Source organism: Sus scrofa, chromosome 1, assembly GCF_000003025.6.
Source record: "Sus scrofa isolate TJ Tabasco breed Duroc chromosome 1, Sscrofa11.1, whole genome shotgun sequence".
NCBI lineage: Eukaryota > Metazoa > Chordata > Mammalia > Artiodactyla > Suidae > Sus > Sus scrofa.
Window position 1 is genome coordinate 77,999,321 of NC_010443.5, and position 27,975 is coordinate 78,027,295.

Sequence of the window (27,975 nt, forward strand, 5' to 3'; positions counted from 1 at the left end):
GGATGTCGTGTTTATTCATTTGGCTGTAAAATGAGTAACTTAAGGCGAGAAATTCCAGGTGACGATCATGTAAAGTAAATAAAGATTATCAAGCACCTGCCAGTCATTTTATGGGTACCAAGGCTATACCTATGGGTCTCTTCAGCCTCGATTCTCTTGTGACTAAATCTAGTTGGAAAAATCATATAAACATACCTCCAGCTAAATTTGAGGCTCATATTAACAACAAATGTTTTTTAGTTATAAATATATCCCATATACATTTAAAAAATTAACTGGGCTTCCTATTACCACGATTTTTTTTTTTAACTAAATCTGTGGCAACACATGGTTGCAATATAGGTTTTACAAGGCCTTTGGCGGTGCACAAGGGGCCTGAGGACCTTTACTGGAAGCTTCTCAAGAGTCACTAACTCGAATGGTTCACCAGAGAAGTGAACCGTGCGCAGGCTTCTCCTGGCAGAATTGCATCAGCAAAGGCAAAAGTCTGGGGGAACACACAGCACAGCAGTTCTGTGCTGCGCCGCGAGTGCAGGAGGGAGGAGGGGAGGGGCGCCCAAAGGAAGTTGATGCACAAGAGGGCCTTCCACTGTGCTAGCCAGGAGCTGGATTTTACCCCACGTGCAAGGAGGAGTTAGAAAAGGTTTTGAATAGGAGAGCGACATGGTCAAATTTATGTTTAAGGAAGATAAATCTGCAGCAGTGTTAGGATGGGTTGCAGGGTTAAGAAACCCAGGGTGGAAATGTGGAGGACGCTGCCCAAGGTCAGCGAGCTCCTAAGTAGCAGAACTTGGATGTGCGCTGGGGTCCACTGGCTCCAAGTCCAGCGAGCCTGTCACCCTGCCAACAGGCCTGCTGGTCTATTGGCTGATAGCTCACACACGCAGTCATTGTCAGGCTCAGGAACGACACCACATTATGCATGTTCTCCCTTCCCTGAAAGATGAGCTCCACTTGGAAATGTGGGAAATTCCTTGTCCTCCTCTTCTCTCCCTTCCTACTGGTCAGGGGCCTGCATCTGATTAACTCAGCGCCCTTTCCCACACAGTGCTCACCCCGCAAACCAGTCTAACAGGGCCAAGTGACAAAGTGCATTAGATCCTCCGAGGTATTTGGCCTGTTTTCCTTGGGCCACAGCCTGGCTTTCGGATGCCCTGGGAATGAGGGCACCTGCTTCTTTTCAAAGAGATTTTGCCGCGAGGCCCACACAATGGCAGGGCCAGAGTTTTGCGGTGGTCTGGAGCTGCTCCTACTTGGACCTGGTATACTTAAAAGCTGGACGGAAGGCCAAGCAGAGCCTGGCAACCCTTCTGGATACCTCGGAGGTGGAGGGATTGCAGCACCTTAGCCACAAGGCACCAGCCCCTCAGAGGGTGCTCAGGTACACCAGCCAGGAGCCTGGGGTAGTGGGGGAGGATAGTGAGGAAATCTGCTCTCCCCAGGCTTATATCATGAGATCGATGTCAGGATCTTTTTTGTTTGTTTTGGCTGCATCCATGGCATGCAGAAGTTTCCGGGGGCCAGGGATGGAACCAGAGCCACGAGTGACAATGCTGGATCCTTAACCTGCTGAGCCACTGGGGAAACTCCTCATGTCAGGAGTTTGAGGCTAGAGCTTTGTTTAAAAAAGTGGGCGGTGGGGGGAGACGTTAACAGAAAATACACACATGGTGAGAAGAGCAACAGTAAGAGTTAGAAAAAGGACACAAATGATGCAGGGAGTAAATTATGCAAGATTATAGTCATGCGTAGCTATGGTAGTTTTAGGCTGATTTTATTTATTTATTTTTTGTCTTTTTAGGGCTGCACCCGCGGCACATGGAGGTTCCCAGGCTAGGGGTTGAATCAGAGCTGCAGCTGCCGGCCTATGCCACAGCCACCCAAGGTGTGAGCTGCATCTGGGACCTACACCACAGCTCACGGCAATGCTGGATCCTTGACACATGGAGCAAGGCCAGGGATCAAACCATGTCCTCATCAGTACCAGCCAGGTTTGTTATTGCTGAGTCAGGATGGGAACTACTTCAGGTTGATTTTTAAAAGGAGTCCTTTTAAAAAGGTTTGTTTGGAACACCTGCCTTCTGAATGCCCTTTAGCACTACCAGGCCTGTGGTGGCAACCTGGCTGGAGGAATCTCTCATTGGAGATCTAGTTGCAGGCCCTGGTGGAGCAGAGCAGACAGAGCCAGAGGAGATGGAATTGAGGTTCCCAGCATTGGTTTTGGTTCTTGAGGCCTATGAACTTTCAAGATGGATGGTGATTTTGTGAGACGGGATTTGCAGAGAGGATGAATAAGCCACAGATCAGGGGGGTAGGAAATATTCACTTCTTCATTTTCTTCAAATTAAAATTAAAATTTTAATTAGATCATTTAATGTTAATTAAGTTAAAATTTAGCTTAAACCTGGCTCCAAACTCCTCTCCCCCATCTCCATCTGGAGTCAAATTTGTTATTCTAAGTTGTCATTGGCAGGTTCCTCCCACTATCACCCCTACCATCCTCAGAGGTTGGACAACAATCCCGGAGGAAAAAAGGCCAAGCCTCTGGTCTTCACTTTGTTTCTTTTTTGCCTTTTACAGCTGCACCTGTGGCAGATGGAAGTTCCCAGGCTAGGGATCGAATTGGAGCTACAGCTGCCGGTCTACATCACAGCTACAGCAACACCAGATCCTTAACCCACTGAGCGAGGACAGGGATCAAAGCTGCGTCCTCATGGATCCTAGTCAGGTTCGTTCACCACTGAACCAGGATGGGAATTCACTGGTCTTCATTTTCTGAGCCTCCTGCCCACTCCAAATGGTCCACATCTGTGCGAGCACGGAAGGCTCTACACACACAGAGGTCCCTGGGGAACAGGCTCAGAGATAACCTGGATGTCCCGTCCCCACCCCACCTTCTTCACTAGCTTCCTCCTCCCCTTGGCTGCCTCAAACTCACCCCTCCCCCGCCCCCCCTAACTTTCCCAGCCTCACCTCTTCAGATCCAGTTTCCCTAAAAGGCAAGAGAAAGCATTTGCAGAAGGATCCTTCAGCTGGAGGATGGATGGAGGGAAATACAAAAGGCCTCACTCACTTTTCTGAAAGTGGAAAGGGGAGCAGGAGGAAAAGAAAACGCAGAGGACACACTGCAATTTTTTTTTTTTTTTTTTTTTTTTTGGCTTTCTAGGCACCCATGGCATATGGAGGTTCCCAGGCTAGGGGTCTAATTGGAGCTGTAGATGCTGGCCTACACCACAGCCACAGCAATGCCAGATCCTTAACCCACTGAGCAAGGCCAGGGATTGAACCCGAAACCTCATGGTTCTTAGTCGGATTCATCTCTGCTATGCCACAACAGGAACTCTGACACACTGCAAATTAACATCTCAATAAATCACCTTGCTGCAGATTCACTCTGGAATTCTCAGGCCCTGCGGAGAGGCAGCAGAGCAGGGAGATTAAATACTTGGAATCTTGGCTCTTCCTCTTGCTGCCCATGTGGCCTTGCCTCAGTTTCCTCAAACCAAGAAGGTAATAACCCACACCTTCCCGGCAGTGATGCTGGAGGAGCAGTTGAGTCCATCTCTATAGAGCTCAGGGCATAGTGGAGTGGAGCTTTGAGAGCCTCAATATTCGATAATTTTCAGCTGCTGTTATCATTTAAGCTCCGGTTTCAATGTCCATCTCTTCTCTGGCTGACAATAGCTCCCTCTCCACAACCAGTGAGAGAGGAAAAGGCAGCTGAGGGGATGAGGAAAGGGAGACTCAGGCTGTGCCTAGTGCAGGGATGGAGGTGTAGCTGCTGATCTCTGCCTGCCCAGGCGGCCCAGCGTCCCAGGGAAAGGGACCAATCTGCTGGAATGAGTTCAGGAACCTTATGGAAAGGGCCGTGGGACATGCTCTTTGCAGGTGGAGCTTGTCACTCACCATCCGAGTGCATATTTTGCCAGTGGAGAGAGCCCTAGACCGGAAGTTATCCCAGACCCTTCAGCTGGCTTCCACTCTCTGTGTCACCTCCTCAAGGACGCCACCTTCCTCATCTAAATTAGCTCCTATCTGTCCTTCCCTCTTGCAGTTTCTTGTACTTTATTGTTAACCTTCAGCTTTTATTCAGTTTTTAATTATGGATACTTTGCATGTTTATGTGTTTAGCGTGCTCTCTCCAGGTAGGTTCTATAGCTCCAGAGGGCACGGATTAGTTGCGTTGTGTGGACCAAGTACAATCACTTAACCTCAACTTTTTAATCTGTTAAATGAGGATGGTAATACTGCTTTTGCCCACCTCACTGAGCTGTGAAATTAAAAAAGATGATACATGTGAACTTCCTTATAAATCATGAAACATGATGCAAATATTAGTTAGGCTCAGTGACATGTCTATTTGAGTGTACATCACGAGCTGAACACTTGTGAAATGAACTCCAAGGCGGATCAGCATTTTGTTAAATGAGATAATGGAGGAAAGTGCTTAGGGCAGGGTGCACACCGTGATAGCTCCTGTCTAAAGTAGAAGGTGGCAGCCCCAACCTCTAGAGATAGCATATCCACTTAGTCCATGCACAGAAGGCTTGGAAGAATGAAATAAGAGTGCGTCCATGGCTGGAGATGTCTAAACACATGCCAGAGCAAGTAATCCAGGGCCCATCTATTCTGTGCACTGGCAGAGGATTTGCAAGTTCATTCTCAACTAAGACGTTCCTTTCCTATCGACAGGCAAGGATGGTCAGTACGGCACCCTCCTCTACCCTGTGGGAGGGAAGCCATTTCCAGAAAAATGGCTGCATTTCACAGAGAGCCCATGGAGGAAGATGACTCTCTTTAAGTTCAAACATTGAACAGATCGGTGCAGTATCACATTTGCAAGAGGAAGGATATAGCTGATGAATATGCTGATGATCCTGGGCTTAGATTCGTCTGTGTTTGATGGACCAGCGAGGAAATGAGAAAAGATCCCTTCTCATGGTCAGTGTGGTACATTGCTTCTCTGAGGCTAGGAACCTGAAGGGCAGATGGTGTTAAACCAGAGAGATAAAAATAATAGATCAAATTGGACCAATGCAGATCCATCTTCCTTCACTAGGCTGTTCTGAGGTGTATTGAGTCCAAGCTCATAGTGCTCCTCCACGCAGCAGCCCAATAAATCAAGAGATGAGTTGTTGAGGCAAAGAACAGCGACTTTATTCGGAAAGCCAGCAGACCAAGAAGATGGTGGACTAGTGTCCTAGAGAACCATCTTCCTGGAGTTAGAATTCAGACTTCTTTTATACTAAAAGGGAAGGGGATAAAGTCCTGGTTCCAGCCAGGTTCCCAAAGGATGTATTGGTTTTTCTTCCTGCAGCCATTCACAGGTGGGCCTGGTCAGGATTTTTCTTGTGAGCTAAATAAAGGTATTTTAGCTTAACCCTTTTCCCCTTGGAAGCAGGGTTCCCAGAGATGGGCCATCATGTCTAATTTAAGCTTATAGGCAACATCCCTTTAGTGATGAACTTGTAGTAGAACATGAAGGTTCTTCTCTATTGCACAGTCTTTGTCCTGTTTCTCAGGGAGGAAGCATGAGGAGTTGACACCATATTCCTTATTGCTTGGTGTGTACAGAATTATGGCATAACTGACTACTTAGTAAACCCTGCAGAGTCTGTTTGCATGTTTTATGGCATCCCTGGCTCTCTCAGGACCCCAGATTCCCTGTGGTCGGCAGGGAGCCCAATTTTTCCCCAGGTTTTGGGCCTGGGCCTGAGTAAGCTTCACTCACCATTTTAATGCACGGAAACAAAGGTGAACAGTGAACCCAAGAGAGGTAAACAGGTAAAGAGAGGATAGGCAGCAGGTGAAAGGGAATACAAATCGGCCCTGGAATGGGGTCAGGAAGGTGGACCGGACATGGGATCCACAAGAAGACAAAGCCCCATCACAGATGCACATCAGGCTACATGGAGAAAGACAAAGGTCGAGAAGGCGAGAAAAGCAAATGTCACACACAACCAGACACAGGAGGTGATGGGCTGGTGACCACACAGGCCAGGGAGGTGAGAATTAGAAGGAGAAAGGGATACAAATGTGTAATAAATTTCTTAAATATTATTTGTTAAATGAATGATTGCTAGTAGTGTAATGGTTTTATCTTAACCCCCAGGGGCTTCTCTCTGGTACTGGAGGTGTCCACCTGTGTTCCATCTACATTTTTTCCGAACCTAATCCACCTGGTGTGAGACGTGTGCTGTAATAGAGGTAAGCAAGGGCACTGCAATTAGGAGCTGGGGGCCTCGGCGATGGCAGGTGGGAACCTGTCACGGATGGGGAGCAAGGACTCTGCAGCTGGTTGTGATGGGTGCCCTTGGCAGAGGCCAGTTTGGTACCCTGTGTCTGAAGGCCTGCGGAAGGCAAGCAGCACGGAGAGGGCTGGGGAGGGCAGACCCAGAGAGACGCTGAGGGTCAGGAGGCTAAGTGCTTCACCGTTTTGCCCAAGGCTGGGCTTTGATCTCTGGGAACAGGTAGAACGGAAGTCACCACTGACAGGCTCTTCTCAGTCCCGGGAAGAGCACGCTCCAGACCACGTGAAGGTAAATATGAGAAGAGTCGCCTGAAAGTAAACAGGGTATTAAAAGGGATCCGGGAAAGCGAAAGCAGCGTCTGAGAGCAGAAGCACCAAGCCGGGAGCTGGGCGGTGGAGACAGAGGAGAGCTTTGTGCAACGGCCTCCAGTCCTGGCTGCCATGTGGGGGCCACTCCTCTCCTTGCTTCTCCTGGCTGCTCTGTCGCAGGTAAGTCCCAGATCTTCCCCCCCGCCCAACCCCAGGGCACTCTTGCAGCCCTTATTTCTTGAGGTCAAAAATAAAAAAGACGAGAAGATGCGGAAGAGGAGGGAAACATGCCTTGGGGAAATGCTTGCTGACGGATACGGAGCCATTTTTTTTTCCCTCCAAAATGAGCCCTGTTTTAGTTCATTAGCTTCAGGGGAGAGTGGAAAACATTTCTCCCTTTCAGGTAAGGGCACGAAGTCCTGCTTCGGAGATGTTTGAGCAGCTCCCATATTTTCATAAGGTGTGTTATTCACACTCGGGGTGCAGCAGCCCTGCGGGCGGGGTGGCGGTGCCCGCAGCGGACGCTGGGGCGGGCTCGGCTTTCCACTGAGCCTCTGGAAAAAATGATCCTGACCACTTTCTTCAACTAAACCTGGCCTTGTTTGAAAGGCGCACTTCAGAACAAACATTTATATTTTTAAAATGCTCTACTTGTCTTTTCTCCTTTTGGTGAAAGAGAATCTGTTCATGGTGACTTATTTCAAGCAACAGACCAAAGGGAAGTTTGATGTCATGTGAGCAGTTCATTGCCTTGGTATTTTTTGACAGAAAGGTTAAAACAGGGTGACTTATTTATGGATTTATGTAAGTGGTGGAGGTTATTGCTAGCCCACAGGACAGAGCTTTTGAAACCTGGTGATTTAGAAAGCAGGGACATGTCTGTCAATTAACATTTGATTGGGGCTGTCAGTAGTGGATGTATCTTAGAAAACCAGGGATTGAAAATTATTATATAGGGAGAAATTTAAGATTTTAAAAGGACCACATGAGAATGTCAGTGGTTCTGTTATGTGGAGGGGTATTCTGCCCAGTTGAGGTGAGATGGGACTGCCTACCTCCTGTTCCATCAGCTGGAGAAAAGGTCAGTCACTCATGGGGATTGAAAGCTATAATGGACCCCTAAGCAGCAAATATTCCAACACACAGAGGTGTGCCCAAAATATAAAACAAAAAGGAACACAATGTGGGTTATAGAGGAGTTCCCATTGTGGCACAGCGGAAACAAATCTGACTAGTGTCTATGAGGACAAAGGTTCAATCCCTGGCCTTGCTTAGTGGGTTGGGGGATCCAGCGTTGCCATGAGCTGTGCTGTAGGTTGAGTTGTGGCTTGGGTCCTGCACTGCTGTGGCTGTGCTGTAGGCTGGCAGCTATAGCTCCTATTAGACCACTAGCCTGGGAATTTCCATATGCCTCAGGTGCAGCCCTAAAAAGCAAAAAAAAAAAAAAAAAAAAAAAAAAAAGGGGGGGTTATAGATAGAGCAATAAAAAATATTGCTTTGCCATTGTGAGTTTCTGAAGCATCTGATAATATCTACCATTTATTGAACATTAGTATGTGCCAAGCACTACAATAGGCACTTTAGTCATTATCTTAATCCACAAAATAACCTTGCAAAATGGATATTATTAACCCTCCTCCTCATAGAGGAGGCTGAGGGTCAAAGATCAAATAAAAGAAAGGAAGTTATCTAAGATCCCAAAACTAGACGAAAGCTTGGCTCTGTGATAAAAACCCTTGTTCTTTCTGTTGTATCATTCTGATGATTTTTTTGTTATCTTGAGATTTTAATTTTAAAAAGAACCAAGACGTCCAAAGACAAGAGAAAATTATATATAATTCTTTGTATTTCCCCACATACTTGCCATTTGCAGAACCCTTCAATTCTTCTTGTATTTCTAAATACTATCTACTGTAATTTTCCCTTAAGACTGAAGAGCTTCCTTTAGTATTTCTTGTGAGGCAAGTATGCTGGCAACAATTTCCCCCAGTTTTTGTTTATCTGGAAATGTCTTTAATTGCACCTTCATTTTTGAAAGATAGTTTCATTGGAAATAGAATCCCAGGTTGACAGTTTTGTTTTTTTCTTTACGGTGTCTGGGTGTCTTGTTCTCCTTATCTTTGTTTTTTAAAGATTTAATTTTTAGTGTAGTTTTAAGTTTCCAGCAAATATGACAGGAAGGTATAGAGGTTTCCTGTATACCACCTGCCCCAACACATGCATGCGCCCTCCCCCTGCCCCATTATCACCATCCCCACCTAGAGTGGAACATTTGTTACAACTGGTGAGCCCACACCAATACATTGTAACCATCCAGAGTCTGTCTTTACCTTAGCATTCACTCTTGGTGCTGTATATTCTGTGAGTTTGGACAAAGTATAATGACACATATCACCATTACAGTATTGTACAGAGTATTTTCACTGCCCTAAAATCCTCTGTGCTCTACCTCTTCATCCTTCCCCTATCCCTGGCAAACACTGATCTTTCTACTTGTTGCCATAGTTTTGTCTTTTCCATAATGTCACATAGTTGGAATCATACAGCGTGTAGACTTTTAGATGGGCTTCTTTCACTTAGTAATATGCATATCTTTTCAAGACTTGATGGCTCATTTCCTTTGAGCACTGAATAATGTTCCATTGTCTGGGTGTACTGTAGTTTATCTATTCACCTGCTGAAGGACATCTTGGTTTCCTTCTTTTGATGAGAAGTCAGATCTCATTCTCATCTTCTTGTGTCTAATACTCCCCTTTGCTCAGACTGATTGCAAGGTTTTCTCTCTATCCTAGGGCATCAAGACTGATACCTTGTGACCTCGGAGATTATGCAGAAATGCTTCAAGAGTGGAAAGATAAACAGATATCTCTGGGGTGGGCAGTTTCAGGAGTGTCAATAGAGGGAACAATATGAGGAGAAGCCAACTAGTGTGTCTTGCCAAGTGCACAGCATAGGAGGGGAGCGCATGGAGCATTTTGTTTAGAGAGAAAGGCAGGAGCCGGCATCCACAGAACTTCAGGTACCATGCTCGGAAGTTTGGACTGCATGCTGTTGACAGTAGGGAACTACTGATGATGGGCTTTAAGGAGATGAGAAGGATCAGTTATGTTTTCTAAGAGATCCTTCCAGCTGTGACATGGTGGTTTTGCTGAAGTCATACTTGAAGGAGGGAGACCAGTTAGCAACTTACGGTAACAGTACTTGGTAGCGGTGAAAATTGGGGAAGAGTGACTAGTTTTAGGGATATGAGGATGATAAGTGGGCTTAGTTACTAAATGACTCTGGGAAGTGATGGGGAGGAAGATGACCTGGATGACCCCTGGCTTCCTAACTCCCAAGTCTGGAGAAGCTGTCTGGGTGGGTGGGCCAATGATGAGTTTGGGATGTGAGTTTTTCCTGTAGAACATTCTAATGGAGATGTCTAGTAGGCACTTAGCTATATGGATCTGAGCTCAGTAGAGAAGTCCTGGATGGAAATTTAGTTTTGAAGCTGCACAGGGTGGAAATTGAAGGCAAAGGGGTAGATAAAACAGCAAGAGACAGTGTGCAGAGTGAGGACAACAATATGTGAAGGTCATGAAACACCAATGAGCCTAAATCTAAGTCAAATTCATGTAATAGGAGCTGGCAAAGGATTTTGAAAAAGTATGTCTAGAGGTAGGGGTAGAACTGGTGTCGGGAGGAGCAGTAAGGGGGTTGGTATCATGGAATCCTAGGGAGAGCAGAGAATTGAGAGTCCAAAGGCTTAGAGAAGTGGAGCAAGGGAAGAACAGAGAGTTTATGAACTTTATCCCAGCTGAGAGGCCACTTAATGCAGCAAGGGGCCCCTGGTAACCAGGGATGAACCTGGCCAAGAAGAAGTAGGCACTATTTCTAGCCTTGCTATTTCTATACCCTTCTACATTTTGAATTTCCTCTCCTCTTCCTCCAAAAGCCCGGCACTACTATATCCTCAAAGTCTATTCTCATATTTCACATGCAACTCAAAGAGTAGCTGAATGTGCCACTCTGGAATATGTGTTTTACCAGTGGTTTTTCTTTTTTTAAAAAGGTTGAACTAGGGAATTCTCAAACAGATATTTTTATTTTATTTTATTTTATTTTTGTCTTTTGTTGTTGTTGTTGTTGCTATTTCTTGGGCCGCTCCCACAGCATATGGAGGTTCCCAGGCCAGGGGTTGAATCGGAGCTATAGCCACCGGCCTACGCCAGAGCCACAGCAACTCGGGATCCGAGCCGCGTCTGCAACCTACACCACAGCTCACGGCAATGCCAGATCGTTTACCCACTGAGCAAGGGCAGGGACCGAACCCGCAACCTCATGGTTCCTAGTCGGATTCGTTAACCACTTCGCCACGACGGGAACTCCTCAAACAGATATTTTTAAATGTAGGGTTTTGGGGTTGGGAAGAAATTTAGATCTCTGGATCAGACCAACTGCTTTCGGTTGCATCAAATAAAAATTAAGTACAGAAATGACTTGCCAAGTACTGCTAAGTGCTAGCAGTACACCAGTAAGTGAATCTCCAGGCCCTAAGGCTGGGTAGCTTTATGGTGAGTGGAGAAGACAGACACTTAACACAGATAATTTCAATACACAGACAGGTAATAGGGAGTGTGGAGAAGTTCATAGAAAGTCTTTGGAAAAGGCAGCAACTCATTAAAGGAGTAAAGGTAGGTGAAGATTACAGGCAGAAGGAACAGCATCAGATACACAGGGAACCACATGCACTTGCACTTGCCAGAGGGGAGGGTGAGGAATGTAGGAATGCAAGAGAGAGGAGGGCCCTGAAGGCTGTGCTCAGGAGTATTGGTGACTCCAGGGTGAGGGATGGAGATGGAGCAGGTGAGGGTGAGCTCGGCTTCCTGGCCTGCAGAACTCAGTGGATGATGCCACCATTTGCTACAATGGGGATGAGCTGAGGAGCATTTTCTTGGGGGGCAGGGAGATGAGCTGACATCAAAGCGAGATATACTGAGAAATTAATGGGTTAGTTTTGAGCTCAGGGAGGTGTAGCCTGGAGAAGAGAAACAGATGCAGAGATTTAGAGACCTGTTGAATATCAAAGCTGGTCTGTGGCAAGACCTGGCCTAGAGACGGGAGTGGGGTAAGGATTGAGAGTTGCTTGCCTGGTTTACATCCTTCTACTGCTTACTTGATACGTGACCTTGGGTAAGTTAAGCAATCTGAGCCTCATGGTCCTCATTTATAAAATGGGGCATGTCATTTCCTGTTGCTTCTGAAACAAACTGCTACAGTCATAGTGGCTTAAAACAGCATAAATTTATTATGTATAGTCCTGGACATCTGTAGTCTGAAAACTGGTCTTGAGCTAAAATCAAGGCAGGGCTGTGTCCCTTCCATGGCACCTAGGGGGAGACTCTGCCCTGTGGCTTCTCCAGCTTTTATAAGCTGCCTGCATCTTGGCTTGTGGCCCCCTTCAGCAGCGGCATCACACCTTCTCTGACTCACCTGCCTCTTTTGCCCTTTTGAGGTAGAATAGGTTGGAGGGGAGAACTGGGAGTTTGTTGTTGGGCATGTGAAGTTTGTTATACCTGTCAAGTATCTAAGTGGAGATCTGTGAAGCAGGCAATCTGGGTCTGCGTTCAGAAGAAGAACCTGGGTGGAGATAAGAGATTCAATGAGGGAAGTTACTTCAGAGGTTACCCACAGGAGGCTCCAGTGTTTAGAGTTGAAAATGAGAAGAAGCCAGCCATGGAGACTGAGAAAGAGCCATTCATGAGAAAAGAGGAGCATGAGAGGCATATGCTGGAAGCTGAGTACAGAAATGAGAGAGTGATCATAGCAAATACTGATATTATTATTAAAACTCACTGCACTGTGCTTGGGGGAAATGTAATTTGGAGGAAATGTATTTCTAGAAAACCTCTGAAATTAGAGGAACAATTTCTCACATCACTTTTATTACCAAATGAAGTTCTGCTGCAGGGCCCAGGGCACCAGGCTGTTAGACACGGCACCTGAAGGCAGGCCTGCAGAGGTGGCTGAAGTGCACCGTCGCAAACAGTTTTGTCACTGGCCCTGTCAGTGCCCTCGTCGGAAGCCCAGCTGCCCTCCTGGAGTGAGCCTGGTGAGGGACGGCTGTGGATGCTGTAAAATCTGCGCCAAGCAGCCGGGGGACACCTGCAACGAAGCTGACGTCTGCGACCCCCACAAAGGGCTGTACTGTGACTACTCCGCAGATGGGCCCTGGTACGAGACTGGAGTGTGTGCATGTAAGTGTCTTCTGGATTGCCTGGAAAATGTCGAGTCGAGACAGGATTTTTTTCCTGCAGTTGCTAATTTGGAATAATCAGCCTAGTTTAACTAAACATGAGGTAGGTTTAGTTTTCCTGTCCCAGTTGAGACCAGCCTTGTCACAATGGACATCCTGTGAAATTAGCAGATGTTTACACATGTTCAGAAACCTGTTGTTTTTATTGCATTGAAATGATCTTGCAGACTCGGACACCCCTCTCCCAAACAGTGCAAGGCAAGTTAATTTCACTTATTTAACAAACACTCTGGGAGCATCCACTACTGAGCTAGACACTGTGACCAGCAACTGGGACACATGGAAAAAAGGTACAGGCCCTGCCCTCACAAAGTCTGTTGTGTCAGCTCTTTCCACAAGTGACTTTGCCTGCAGTGTGATGAGTACTGTAATGAGGATGTGGGTAGGGATGTTCTATGACTGGGGTCACAAACTATGGTGCAGGGACCAAAACTGGTGCCCATTCGGTGCTGTACTCAGGGTGATTTTTAAATTAACTTTACCCTAGAACGGAGAACAAGGTCCTTAATTCTGAAGGTGAACACGCGCGGCTGATAACCTATGATATAACGAAAATGTCTCATTTTCACTTTTTACAGATGTTCTGTGAAGGAGGTTCCAGACAGGGCCTAAGAAACGGAGACCTGTATTTCATAAAGGAGAGAGCGATGTCCTCTCTAGTTTGTGACTGAAGGTCTAGACTATCAGTTATGGCCTCCTTGGTGACTTGGCTCTTTTCTCTTCTCAGACCTTGTAGCTGTGGGATGTGAGTTCAATGGGGTACATTATCAGAACGGCCAAGTATTTCAGCCCAATCCCCTGTTTAGCTGCCTCTGTGTGAGTGGGGCCATCGGCTGCACACCTCTGTTCATACCAAAGCGGGCTGACAATCACTGCTCTGGGGCTAAAGGTGGAAAGAAGACCCATCAATCAAAATGTGGCCGGGGACCGTCACAACAGCAGCTCTCAACAAGCTACAGAACCATGCCAGGTACTTAGAATGAGGACTATGTCTCATGTATGACTTTGCCTGGTTCTTGTTCATGTTTCTTTTCTGTACTACAGGTCCTCAGTAACTAATGATGGGTGGTCACTGAGATTTAGTCGGACTGTGCTTTGTACTCAGTCTCTGCCCCAAGCAGGTATCCTCTCAGTATCTGAAAAGGGAACTTTATGTTGTAGATTTTTTGCAGTAAAATACTACAGTTTTTGAAATCTCTACTAGGTCAGGAAAACGCTTCTAAAATCTTACTATCTCTGCTTATTTCCATTTAACCTCTTCTCAGGAAAACTGACCAAATCTTTTTCATATGTACCCTGGCCTGGAGAAACTTCGTTTGTATTGTTATATTATGGGCAAGAAGTATGAACCATCTAGTTCTAAACACTTCCAAAATAAGCTTTTCTAGAGGATAAAAACAGAAATGGAAGGCTACTGATTGAAAACATTTGTTTATGTTTTGAACTTGTATCCATTTTCTGTTTTTAGAAATATTTACAAAATTACCCTTTCATTCACTCTGAAAATGAAGCTTAACAATTACACATTTACAGTAACAATTAACAGTAAGTAGGTTGCCCAGGTATGTGTGTGGGCAGAAGCCTGTGATGGGATTCTGGGTTACTTGAGCACCTGTCCATTTACAGCTGGTGTCAGTATATTCCTACACCTTGCGGTTTGGTCTGCTCTAAGTTAGCATTTTATTCGGGGGACAGGAGTTTCAAAAACACCAGCAAACGAAGCACAGGTGAAGAAAGACTGAAAAGGGCCTATGTTGCTCCCTGGCTATCATTCACATCTGTGTTTGAATCCAGAAATCAAGAATGCTTTTTTCTTGGAATTTAGAGCTTAGTAAATGAATGCCGTGGGAATATGGAGTATTTAATATATGTTAAAAACTCCTAAGTTCACTTATTATATGGATAGTTAATTAAAAACAACTACAATCAGAGAAATGAGTTTTAGATACTTAAAAGACCCTTAAAGGAACATCCTCTGGGACTCCAATTATAACTGGAAAAAAAATTCAACAGGTTGTGGTGAATTGGCATTTACTCTACATATTCAGCTAACAACATGATACCAATGCTCTGAAACTTTTGAAATTTTGAGCCAAATTATTTTTTTCAAAATGTGTAACAATTTTTCTGGATTCGATTTGAATGACTCAATGTGCATTCTTAGAACTCGCATGTGAAACTCCCTGGTGAGAGTAGCAGTTGTCCTCTTGTAAATGACGGCCTTTGAGTCAAGGTCAAGCTGGTCTCATTTGTGAAGTTAAGAGCTGTTTCAGTGGATTCACCTGGAACCTAGTTGGAGAAGACGTCAGATGGTCATTCCTAGTGGTTAGGGCTTCATTACAGAAATGAAAATCTCCCAAGTGCTCTCTGGTGATTAAGATAGAGGCCTAGACATGTTTCAAAGGAAGCACAGGTTCAGTTTAATATCTCTCCTCCACTTAACTCTGAAATGGTGTTTATGGGCCAGGAGTTTGGCTTTTAAAATTAAGCACAATGACACACACTTTAAGATATATATAAGACAGTAATTTATATGCTTAATTCCAGATGGTCTGTGGCTGGAATCTGCTTTTTGCTTGTCAGGAAGCATGCATGATGTAATGCCCCCATGCTTTTCTCACTGCTCACCAAACACTAAATTTTCACTTTAGAAATCTCTTCTAGTTTTCCTGCCTTTCAATGAATGTTTAGCAAATCCCTGAACTGCAGCTCTTGGCTTACCTTTAAGTGGGGCCATTGGTAATACAATGATCTAACCTGCCTTTATTTATTGCAGATGGGCACCAAGCTTTTAATCTGCTTCCTGCGCTGAGGTCTTTAAACTGTTGTCTACCTTCCAGGTATCTCTGTTTCTGCTTCCTCTCCCTCAGTTCTATGTGCGATTGCCAGATCCTCCTGTAAAAATGCCGAAAGCAGTATCAAAGTAGTTTTATTCAAAGACAGCACACATTTCAAAGTGACTGATATTTCCTATCAAAAAGGCATTTGGGGTGGGGGGAGGTCCTTTTAAAATTGACATTTTAAAGTAGTGTAGCCAGAATTTTGCTGTGTTCAGTTGCAGATTCAAACCACCACCTTACTCCCAAAGCATCCACTTTAGGATGCATATTAACCTGAAGGAAATGTTTTGAGACAACAATATGTAGTTTGCTTAAAATGAACCAAGTGCCTGATTCATTCCTGAGCAGCACAAGATGGATTTACAAGGAGATGGAAGAATTACGATGCCTTCTTCATAGTCTCATTAACCATCCCCTTCCCCTCCCTCGTTTCTACTGAGCTGTAGGCAGTGGAGGGACCTCCATCTATCCACCCCACTCATCCACCCACAGCTCCATCCATTCATTCCCCACATCTCTGAAGTGATAAGAAATGGCTAGCCAACAGAGAGAATACCATATGCTTGACACCATAGGCAATGTAATAAGCAGAATGAATAAAACAGATTGCATACTTTCCATGACTATGTGATTTAGATTAATTCAGTGTAGGGAATTTTCTAAAAGACTAATTTTTTTTTTAAAGTGGAGAAAAATGTCTCAATGATATCAATTTTCAAATGTAACTTTTGTGTTTCAGATTTTAACACATCACAAAATGTGACATTGTTCTGATTAGTATCTTAAATTCCTTAATCCTACTAATGTCTGTTTTTTTTTCTTTTGTCCTTTTAGGGCCGCACCTGCGGCATATGGAGGTTCCCAGGCTAGGGGTCGAATTGGAGCTGTTGCTGCTAGCCATAGACACAGCCATGCCAGATCCAAGCCGAGTCTGTGACCTATGCCACAGCTCACGGCAACACCGGATCCTTAATCCGCCGAGCGAGGCCAGGGATCGAACCCGGAACCTTTTGGTTCCTAGTCGGATTGGTTTCTGCTATGCCACAATGGGAACTCCTAATGTCTGTTTTAATGTCTGTTGGAAAATAGCAAGCATGAGGCAAGAACCAGAGACAGGGCAGATATCCATCAGAACATAAGTTCAGTACTTGGCGGATGGGCTAAGAAGAAAGAAGCAAATGGGTACATTACTCAGTTTTTCAAAGAGGAAGTGTTTTTATTCCCCCTAAGATGTTGGAAACACTTGATCAAAAGGTGATTTGGGGTGTTGGAAAAATGATGCATTAGACCATAAGCTCATTTCATTCTGAGTTATAAAGTTCAGACCTATTAACTATTAGCTTAAAAATGATTAAAAATTATCTACATGAGTACATATATTAATACACATGTACTCCCCCCGCTTTATTCTAGCGTATAGGAACCTCCCCCTTATTTGGAAAAGAAAGTGTCTTGTGCAAGCAACGAAGTGGACCCCTTGCTCCAGGACATGTGGGATGGGAATATCTAACAGGATAACCAATGAAAATAGCAACTGTCAAATGAGAAATGAGAAGAGACTGTGTTACATTCAGCCTTGTGACAGTAATATATCAAAGACAATAAAGGTAAAGTTTAATTAGATTTAACTTCATTAGAATTCAGAATGGAGACTCCTGAAAAGTTTGTGTCTGTGTGGAGGTGTTTGTTAATAAAACCACCTCATTGTAACAAAGTCAAACTATTATGGAGGAAAGCAAATATTAACTGTACTTTGTGAGAAAAATTTTACCAAGCAGAGTGGTAATGTTAAACTACTGATTCTAGATACTCTCACAGTTTAATAGTATGGGTCTTGATGAGCTTGATTTGTTTTTGTACCCCACCATGTACGTTGTTTTTAAGAGTAGATCCTTTTAAGATTCTTTTTTTCTATATTATTTTTGTGTACTGGAATCAAAACAAGTGATAAAAGCTTTTGGTGGCTACCTTCTAATAATGAAAAGACTTTATGAGCATCAGAGAAGTTCTGCTCTTAGTTTCCTATCACCAACTTGGAGAGGGAACCACATGGTTTCCAAAATGCTCTGCTTAGCTAGCACTTGCCAAAGGACCATGATGGAGTACTTATTCTATGACTGGTAAAATCAGAGCTGATCCTGCTTTTGGATTTAGGTAAGATGACTATCTCAAGAGTAATTTTCAGAAATGCTACAAAACCAATTTTCTTGCCAAGTTATTCCCTATCATATTAACCTTGATCTTAAATAGAATAGAGACATTTTCATTTATTGTGGAACTGCGTCAGAGGTAGAGAGCAAAAACCACTGGGTCCTACAATATGATGGATAAAGCATGGGGAGGACTCTCAAGGTCCTCTGGTGAGAGGGGATTTTCAAGGTAGAGAAGCGAGGGCTGGATGTCACTAACTGGCAACTATGAATGCCCTGAAAATATTTATATCTGCATATTTGTGTAATATTCTATAAAGTATCACTTTTTCTGAACTACTGTAATTAAGTTCAAAGAGAGACTTCTTTAATGTTATGTATCTTTTCAGATCCCCAAAGGAAAAACATGCCAACCTACTTTCCAACTCTTCAAAGCTGAAAAATTTGTCTTTTCTGGATGTTCAAGCACTCAGAGTTATAGACCCACTTTCTGTGGAATATGCTTGGATAAGAGATGCTGTGTCCCTAATAAGTCTAAAATGATTACCATTCAGTTTGACTGCCCAAATGAAGGGTCATTTAAATGGAAGATGCTGTGGATTACATCTTGTGTATGTCAGAGAAACTGCAGAGATCCAGGAGATACATTTTCTGAGCTCAAGATCCTATGAAACCAAGCACATGGGGGAAAAGTTATGGTTCATCATGCCATTATATCAAACTTTAAAATGGTTTTAAAAGTGTGGCACATCTGCCTTATTAGTTTAAAGCAGTAAGAATGCCTAGCTATTCTCAGATAACTAACTGTATTTAAGGCATTAGAAGCTTTTAAAAAGGTTCTCCTAAAAATATATGTAATATATGAAAACCTTAAAATTGAACTCTTTGAAATGTGTAACTGTGTAATACACAGATACTTGTTTCCATCTACATATTCCACATATAATGAACAATTTATGAGAACATTTTATTCTAATATGGAATAATTTGGTAAAGGTATAAAGAAGTATATTAAATTTTTAAAACTTTATCTGTACTTTGACAAATAGCCTAGGTTCCAATCACATGATAATCATTATAGGGGGAGCAAGATTCTAGTTTAAATCTTAAATAGGAGTAAGATTAAGCTCTAAATTACCCTATCCTAAATATTGTTTATTAAGATTTCTTTTGGAAGGAGAAAGTGTAACTTTCTTTGGTCACTGTTGACAACTGTAATCTAATTTTTTTATACCAAATACTGTAAAAAATTGGATTTCGAAAATAATGACCATGAGCAGTATCTTTACTCTGAAAAGGAAAGAAACTTAAAAACAAAACAAAAAAAAAAACATTAAAGCACGTGACAATTTTTTCGGCTTGAAAATAAATTGTTCCTAAAAATTCCTTAAATGATATGCATTTTAAATATAAATTGTGATTAAAAATAAATGCTGAAGACTAAAACTGGAGATTTATAGTAAATGGAATACTTTCATTAGACTATTATACTCATTTGCTGCAAAGTTTGAAAGAAACTATCAAGCTCAGTAATAATGTTCTATTCACTTATGAATAGTGACAAGCAAAACTGTTAAGTTGCATAGTTTAAAAATATGGGCATTATTACAAAATCAACCAGTTTGATTAAAAAAGCATTATATTTAGAAATAACTTAATACATACATGAGTTAAAATAAGTGTAAATTGTTTCTTTGGAGTGCAAAGAAGTGGTTGCCCACAAAAGAAAGAAACCCTCCTTAAGAGTTGTAATAAAATCTATTCCTAGAGTGCTCTGATGGCACAACAGGTTAAGAATCCAGTGTTGTCACTGCAGCAACTTAGGTTGCTGCTGTGGTGCAGGTTCAATCCTGGCCCTGTAGGCATGGCCAGAAAAACCCCAAAAAGACTATTGTGAAAAGTTAGTGGATATTACACAGAAATATTTATATTCTTTTCTGACTCTTTAAAAGTATATATGGGAGTAGAATAAAAGTCTAAACAGAATATGAAAACATAAATTACGCATACATATAAAAATATATCTGCATAAGATTTTTACCTAAGACATGATTATCTTTGTATAAATGCATAAATATAAGACTATAAACAAAGTAAAATGTTGAAGAACTCTGTTCTTTCAATTTTAGAAAACAGGACTTTGTGGAAGACAAATGTTTGAAGTTAAGTTACTCAGACTTGGCTAATTTCACACAGAGGTAGCACCAACAAATTGTGATTAAATGGAAACCACTCTTTTAGATAAATATACTTCCCAATAGTAAAAACATACATTAGGCTTTCTGAATCACAAAAATTATGAAACAGAGAGGGGATGAAAAATGTGAAATTAAGAAAAGAAAGTTGTATCTTTGGGATTTCTTTTTTATATAGCTACACTTAGTCTAGGTACATCTTCTGTAGGCATGCATTTTGTGGCATCCAGTTGGTTATATTCCTCTATGAGTGTTGATAAAGATGACATGGCTTCTGTGAAACAGCTTTCCTCCATCCCTTCAATTTGTAGATAGTGATGAAGATGAGCCTATAAATAAAAAAACTGAATAATGACTAATTTTCAGGAAACTGAATACAGACAATTATCCTGTAAATATTCTTACTAAAATGATAGTTCAGTGACTTTCAGGGGAGGAGACAAGATGGTGGAGTAGAAAGACTCACCTCCTCTCATGAAAGCACCAAAATCACAACTCCTGAACAATCATCAACAAAAAAGACCAGAACCTACCAAAATATATTCTCCATCCAAAGACAAAGAAGCCGCCACAATGAGATGACAGGAGGGGCACTTTCATGAGGTAATCAAATTCCATACCTGCCAGGTGGGCAACCCACAAACTGGAAAATAATGTTATTGCAGTGGGTTCTGTGGGAGGGTGTTCCATTGGAAGGAGGAGTTTTCAAATGGGGGCATTTGGCTTTGAAGGCCAGCGAGGCTTGAGTGCAAGAGCTCCACAGTCTGGGGGAAATACAGACTTCACTCTTGGAGGGCACATACAAGGTTTCACGAGCACAGGGACCCAAGGCAAAGCAGTAATCCATAGAAGCCTGGGCCAGACCTACCTGTCTTAGAAGGTCTCCTGGGGAGACAGGGTTGGTTATTGCTCACCGTGGGGGAAAGGACACTGGTGGCAGAGACCCTAGGGAATATTCATCAGCATGAGCTCTCCAGGAGGTCACCATTTTGGCACAAGACCTGGCTCACCCAACAGCCTGCAGGTTCCAGTGCTGGGATGCCTCAGGCCAAACAACCAATAGGGTGGGAACACAGCCCTACCCATCAGCAGAGAGGTTGCCTAAAGTCCTTCTGAGCCCAAAGTCACCTCTAACCATACCCCTTAATACAGCCCTGCCCACCACAGAAACAAGACCCAGCTCTATTCACCAGTGGGCATATATGACAGACCCACAACTAATATCATGCTTGGAGGTGAAAAGCTGAAAGCATTTCCTCTAAGATCAGGAACAAAACAAGGATGTCCACTCTCCCACTTTTATTCAACATTGTTTTGGAAGTCCTAGCCACAGCAATCAGAGAAGAAAAAGAAATGAAAGGAATCCAAACCGGAAAAGAAGTAAAACTGTTACTGTTTGCAGATGACATGATACTATACATAGACAATCCTAAAGGTGCTATCAGAAAACTATCAAAGCTCATCAATGAATCTGGTAAAATTTCAGGGTACAATTTCAGGGTATCTGATATTTCTATGTACTAACAATGAAAAATTAGATAAATTAAGGAAACAATTCCATTTACTGTCACATCAAAAAGAATAAAATACCTAAGGAGGCAAAAGACCCATACTCTGAAAAACTCTTTAAGACACTGATAAAAGAAATCAAAGATGACACAAACAGATGGAAAGATATACCGTGCTCTTGGATTGGAAAAATCAACATTGTCAAGATGACTATACTACTCAAGGCAATCTACAGATTCAATGTAATGCCTATCAAATTACCAGTGGCATTTTTCACAGAACTAGAACAATTTTAAAATTTGTATGGAAACACAAAAACCCTGGCTAGCCAAAGCAATCCTGGGAAAGAAAAATGTAATTGGAGGAATCATGCTCCCTGATTTCAGACAAAGCTACAGTAATCAAAACAGTATGGTACTGGCGCAAAATCAATGTAACAGACAGAAAACCTAAAAATAAACCCACACACCTATGGTCAGTTAACCTATGACAAAGGAGACAAGAATATACATAGAGAAAAGACAGTCTCTTCAAGAAGTTGTGCTGGGAAAACTGGACAGCTACACATAAAAGAATGAAATTTAAATATTTTCTAATACCACACACAAAAACTCAAAATGGATTAAAGACTGAAATGTAAGGCTGGACATTATAAAGCTCTTAGAGGAAAACATAGGCAGAACACTCTAAGTCACTGCAGTATCTTTTTATTTGACCCATTTCCTAGAGTAATGAAAATGAAAGCAAAATAAACAAAAGGGACCTATTTAAGCTTCAAAGCTTTTACACAGCAAAGAAACCATAAACAAAATGAAAAGACAACTTACAGAAGAGGAGAATATCTTTGCAAATGAAGTGACTGACAAGGGATTAATCTCCAAAATAAATCAACAGCTCACACAGCTCAGTATCAAAAACCAAACAACCAAATAAAAAAATGGCCAGAAGGTCTAAATAAACATTTCTCCAAAGAAGACATACAGAAGGCCCCAAAGCACATGAAAAGATGCTCAACATCGCTAATTATTAGAGAAATGCAAATCAAAACTACACAGAGGTATCACCTCACCCCGATGAGAATGGCCATCATCAAAAACTGTACAAATAGGAGTTCCCGTCATGGTGCAGTGGTTAATGAATCCGACTAGGAACCATGAGGTTGCAGGTTCGATCCCTGGCCTCGCTCAGTGGGTTAAGGATCCAGTGTTGCCGTGAGCTGTGGTGTAGGTCACAGATGCAGCTTGGATCTGGTGTTGCTGTGGCTCTGGCATAGGCCAGCGGCTAGAGGTCCCCAACTGTACCCCTAGCCCGGGAACCTCCATATGCTGTGGGAGCAGCCCTACAAAAGACAAAAAAAAAAAAAAAAAGACCTGTACAAACAATAAATATTGGAGAGTGGGTGGAGAAAATGAACCTCCTACACTGTTGGTGGAAATGTAAATTGTTACAACCACTATGAAGAACAGTATTGAGGCTTCTTAAAAAACTAAAATTAGAACTACTATACGATCCCACGATGTCACTCCTGAGCATATATCCAGAGAAAACTATAATTCAAAAAGCTACTAAAATTCCCGCTGTGGCTCAACAGAATTGGCAGCATCTCTGGAGTGCTGGGATGCAGGTTCCATGCCCGGCCTGGCACAGTGGGTTAAGGATCCAGCATTGCAGCAGCTGCAGCACAGGTCACAACTGTGGCTTGTATATAGTCCCTGGCCCAGGGGAGTTCCTGTTGTGGCTCAGTGGCAATGATCCAGACTAGGATTCATGAGGATGTGGTTAGTTTCCTGGTCTCACATCCAGCGCTACAGTGAGCTATGGTATAGGTCACAGATCTGGTGTTGCTGTGGCTGTGGTGAAGGCTGGCAGCTATAGTTATAATTTGACCCTTAGCCTCGGAACTATCATATGCCACAAATGTGCCCCCCCAAAAAAAATCCCTGGCCCAGGACTCCATATGCTGTGAGGCAGCCAAAAAAGAAAAAAAAAAAAAGATACATGCACCCAATGCATAGCAGTACTATTTACAACAGACAAGATGTGGAAACAACCTAAAGGTCTACTGACAGAGGACTGGATAAAGAAGATGTGGTGCCTATATACAATGGAATATTACTCAGCCATAAAAGAATGAAATAATGCCATTCGCAGTAACATGGATGGATCTAGAGATTATCACAGTAAGTGAAGTAAGTCAGAGAAAGATAAATATCATATTACTTATATGGAATCTTAAAAAATGTCACAAATGAACTTATTTGCAAAACAGAAACAGACTCATAGACTTCAAAAACAAATTTATGGTTACTAAAGGGGAAAAGTTGAGGGGAAGGATAAATTAGGAGTGGAGATTAATATATATATACCATTATATGCAAAACAGTTAATCAACAAGGACCTCTGTAAGCAAAGGGAACTCTACTCAGTATTCCACAATAACTTTTGTGGGAAAAGAATCTGATAAAGAATGGATATGTGTATTTGTATAACTGATTCACATTGCTGTATATCTGAAACTAATACCACACAGTAAATCAACTATATTCCAACGTAAAATAAAAATTAAAAAATACAAAATAAAATAGTTTATTCAGCTCTACAAGAGAAATGAGAACCCAAATCCTACTCATGAGATTTCTTGTTTCGAGTGTAAGCCTCTCCTCTTCAGTTATAATCAATACACAAATATAGCAGTCAGGATCACCCCTGATTTGTAATAGAGTATTTCTTGCAAAAACAACTTAAATAGCCAAATAAACACACATGGTTAGGAAGGTGTACGATGATTACCTTTTTCTTGTAGAGCCTCCTGAATCGTGCTTTCAGTTCTATGAAGGTAGGCTTCACACATGTGTTGTTTGCTAAAGCTAATAAGGAATGGGAATGGCCCACAGGAGGTACTGAACACAGACTGGTCTTCCAGCCTTCTTGATTCCAGGAGACAAACTGTAGAGAAGGTTTTAATCTGAGATACAAAAACTCAAAGGTAAGAATTAAGGTACTAAAATTAAGGTACCACATTAGTTCAACTAGGGCATTACTAATGGTACCATTCTAAGTGCTCAGTTTATGTTACTGTTATCTATTTCTTAGTAATGTTAAATTATCTACTTTTTACTATCAGCAGTATCTTGGTACAGTCTGACCATGAACTAAGGGACATTAGATAGGCTGTAATGGTGATCCAAAAAGCTAGAAGCATATTCCTTACATCAGAAATCTAGGGATGAAAAGAAAGTTACTATAATTTTTTTTTTTTTTTTTTTTTTTTTTTTGCCTTTTGTCTTTTTAGGGCCGCACCTGCGGTATATGGAGATTCCCAGGCTAGGGGTCTCATCAGAGCTATAGCTGCTGGCCTACACCAGAGCCACAGCAACGCCGGATCCGAGCTGCATCTGCGACCTACACCACAGCTCACGGCAACGCCAGATCCTTAAGCCACTGAACGAGGCCAGGGATTGAACCCACAACCTCATGGTTTCTAGTTGGATCCGTTTCCGCTTCGCCACAACGGGAACTCCCTAATTTTCCTTACTTTGTAATTCAACAGAGTAGTTTTCCTAAAATGCAGACTATCAATAAATAGTAACACAAACCTAGAAGCAGTGTAGTGGTAATAATGGTGGTAATAAAGACAGTAAGAATTGCTAAATTTTCTGAACACTTTCAGAAAATACCATCTCATCATTTAATGTATAAAACACAATTAACATAAATAACAACTTTGTACTATTATTTTTCTTACTCTACCTTTGAGGAAAATAAGGCTCCAAGAGACTAAGTAGCTTGCTCAAGGTCACACTTTAGTTAAGTGACAATAACACTTTAATATACTACACTGTTGCAAACAGTACACATAAGAAATTTATCTTGAGAAATATAAAAGTGAACCTTTCAATATTTCTGCGAAGATCAGAAATCTGTACATTTCCTCTAACCATGAGGGCACAGGCGAGGTAGAGACTATGTTTGGGGTCAGCTTGAATTAGTTGGTGATCTTTACTAAAGGCATCTGAAAACATCTGATCCAACCTAGAACAATCAAAGAGTCACTGTTTATACAAAACACTATCTTTCTGCTACGTGTAACTATAAAGTGAAGAGACAGTCATCTATAGGTGAACAAACTTCATACACAAATACACTCTGAATCTCATCATTTTCTCAAGGCAAACCTGATGGTAAATATAAGAAGAGGGGAGATCATACAATACTTTTTTTTTGGGGGGAATAAAAAGGTTCTGCAATACATGGGTGATTTCAGGTATGATGACTACATCATTAGTGAGTTCTATGTAGTACTAATTTCTGAAACTTGTGTCATTATTACTTAGTTTGGTATGCTTATCTACTTCATAGTATCAAGACTATCAAAACTAATTAAAATCTACTACATTAAGATTACTGTCTCTATAAAATATACCATAAGTTAATTAGGAATAATTAAGAGGAAACTATCAAAGGACAATGTTTAAGCTCTCCCTCTCCCCGCCCCCAAAGACACAACTCTGCAGTACTATTCCTGAAAAGGGAGACTTTGAAGTGAATGACATCTTTTAACTGCATTATCATTCAAGTTAGAGAGGAAAATAAAAGTGATTGATGAAGTTTATATCTAACAATACAGGGGCTCCTAGGCCTTTAATATGTCCCCAATATGTTCTTAACTCCCACTAATATAAATAAAATTAGGTTCCTTAGATAACTCTAGCCAGACATCTGTGCACTGAATCTGCAGAATGTCTGGGAAGAGCCACAGAAATTACACTATGCTGCCTATCTATTCAGTAGGTATTATTTACTCAGTGTCTACCACGTGCCAGGCACTATTTTAGGTGCGAGACCCCCATCAGCAAAGAACAACAAAAATCTCATACTGTAATGGAGCTTACATTCTATCCTGATTCTCCTGCAGCAGGGATAGAAGACTCCCTTTGTGGATGGTGAGTTTTGGGGGACTCATGACTCCTCTACTGTGTTCAAAATTTTGGTGCATATGTGCTTTGGAGCATTTTTATGATGTCAAGGAAACCCAGAAAGATTAAGAACCGTTACACAACACGTGGGCAAACTCATTCTCGACTTATCTTTAGTCTCAAATAAAAACTAGCAAGGAGCTAGTTACAGTTATTGACATATTTATCTTTATTTACAGTGGAAATGAGGAACTTAAAGAAGCATATACACACCCTAATATATGCTTTATTATTTTCATTGATAAAAATAGACTAGATGACATTTATTAATGTAAGGAACAACCAAAAACCATCCTCAGTTCTTTGGAAACCATTAATAAGAAATTAAAATTTTAGGGAGTTCCACTGTGGCTCAGCAGTAAAGAAGTTGACTATCCATGAGGATGCAGGTTCAATCCCTGGCCTTGCTCAATGGGTTAAGGATCTGGTGTTGCTGCAGCTGTGGTGTAGGCCAGCAGCTGTAGCTCCTATTCGACCCCTAGCCTGGGAACTTCCATATGCCAAAGGTGAGACCTTAAAAAAAAAAAAAAAAATTAAAAATTTAAAACTATGCCTTTTAAAACAATTTATTATTTGCTCCAGGATAAATGTGTCCATATATGGATACGACAGCCTTAGAAATATCTACAATACAGCAGAAGCAAAAAGAAAAAAAAACACAAAGCTAGAAAGAACATTGTGAAACGCTCCTTAAGAGTCTAACACTTTTAAAGTTCCTTACAGATTTCCCACTAACCCTTTTAATTAAAAACAAACCTTCAACAAGTTATAATTATATAAATACAAATTTAAAATGTGGAGGTGGTATATGCTGAACTTAATTAGAAATTACATGTCTATTTTCTAAGGATTAACTTTAAATGTCTGGATAATCACTGTACAATAGTATAGCACCAACTTAACATTCTATATGTTCACTTTAGAGGCATATCTTTTATTAAATACACTCACTTTTAATATGCTGGGTTGATAATAAAGAGTGAACATTTAATGAATGATCCCCATGTTCAATACAGTGTGTAAGTTGTTTAACTTCTTAAGCTCATCAGTGTCCCACACAGAAAAAGTCTGTAGTTATTAGTTGGCCTAGGTGGTTATTTGCTACTTGCTTAAATAAAAGTTAATATCACTGTGACATTCCCACATTATAGAACTGTTTTCTTGCTAAAATTCAAACTGTTAAAAAGATCTGTAATTTTCACTTGATCGTTTACGTACTTTCCTCTAACAGAGTTTGACAAGACCTTTTCCGTCAGTCAACTGTGAATGTCAGTGTGACCTTTTCAAACTCATCATCACTGTATATGCCGAGGCCATTTTCAACTACATTGTTAAAGTAAATTGACATCAGTTTTACACTTTAAAAATGACATAGTTACAACACAAGATGCTCTGGAAATGATGGTAATGGCTGTCATAGAGAGTAATAATCTGAAAACTTTTTGTGGTGC

At 41.8% G+C, this 27,975-nt stretch overlaps 2 protein-coding genes and 1 long non-coding RNA gene across 8 annotated transcripts in view; 1 reads left to right on the forward strand and 2 right to left on the reverse strand.

The window, feature by feature from the left end:
• WISP3 (WNT1 inducible signaling pathway protein 3) lies at positions 6,122-21,275 on the forward strand. 4 transcript variants are annotated; one of them, XM_021091378.1, is made up of 6 exons: positions 6,122-6,207; positions 6,471-6,739; positions 12,498-12,795; positions 13,582-13,824; positions 17,108-17,301; positions 18,234-20,389. In XM_021091378.1, exons 2-6 carry the CDS (start codon positions 6,692-6,694, stop codon positions 18,513-18,515), a joined length of 1,065 nt encoding a protein of 354 aa, XP_020947037.1. In that variant the 5' UTR covers positions 6,122-6,207; positions 6,471-6,691; the 3' UTR covers positions 18,516-20,389. The 4 variants fall into 4 exon arrangements, with proteins under 4 accessions (XP_020947037.1, XP_020947041.1, XP_020947046.1 ...); XM_021091387.1 differs by lacking the exon at positions 6,122-6,207 and adding an exon at positions 15,631-15,694 and having other exon boundaries at positions 6,243-6,739; positions 18,234-21,275; XM_021091372.1 differs by lacking the exon at positions 6,122-6,207 and having other exon boundaries at positions 6,252-6,739.
• LOC106508925 lies at positions 14,270-18,522 on the reverse strand. The gene is made up of 2 exons (XR_002343864.1): positions 18,392-18,522; positions 14,270-15,749 (listed from the first exon to the last, which is right to left on the reverse strand). It is a non-coding gene; the product is annotated as an uncharacterized LOC106508925 (long non-coding RNA).
• TUBE1 (tubulin epsilon 1) overlaps positions 18,793-27,975 on the reverse strand; it is a 30,354-nt gene continuing 21,171 nt past the window's right edge. The window contains exons 10-12 of one of the 3 annotated variants that reach the window (XR_001306070.2): positions 25,440-25,580; positions 24,339-24,494; positions 18,793-20,368 (exon numbers count right to left, since the gene is read on the reverse strand). Coding sequence is in view for 2 of the 3 variants with exons in the window: in XM_021091358.1 (XP_020947017.1) it covers positions 20,210-20,368; positions 24,339-24,513; positions 25,440-25,580 (475 nt within the window). In the remaining variant the exon portion in view is untranslated. Of the gene's footprint in view, positions 20,369-24,338; positions 24,514-25,439; positions 25,581-27,975 lie in introns of all 3 variants that reach the window. The other 2 variants (XM_021091358.1, XM_013992758.2) reach the window with 2 other exon arrangements.

Excerpts from the sequence above, each read along its gene's own strand:
- WISP3 (XM_021091378.1), top strand. The coding sequence starts at position 6,692 with ATGTGGGGGCCACTCCTCTCCTTGCTTCTCCTGGCTGCTCTGTCGCAG. Across the intron at positions 13,825-17,107 it reads AAGCTACAGAACCATGCCAG|CGTATAGGAACCTCCCCCTT; the intron begins GTACTTAGAATG and ends GCTTTATTCTAG. Across the intron at positions 17,302-18,233 it reads ATATATCAAAGACAATAAAG|ATCCCCAAAGGAAAAACATG; the intron begins GTAAAGTTTAAT and ends GTATCTTTTCAG.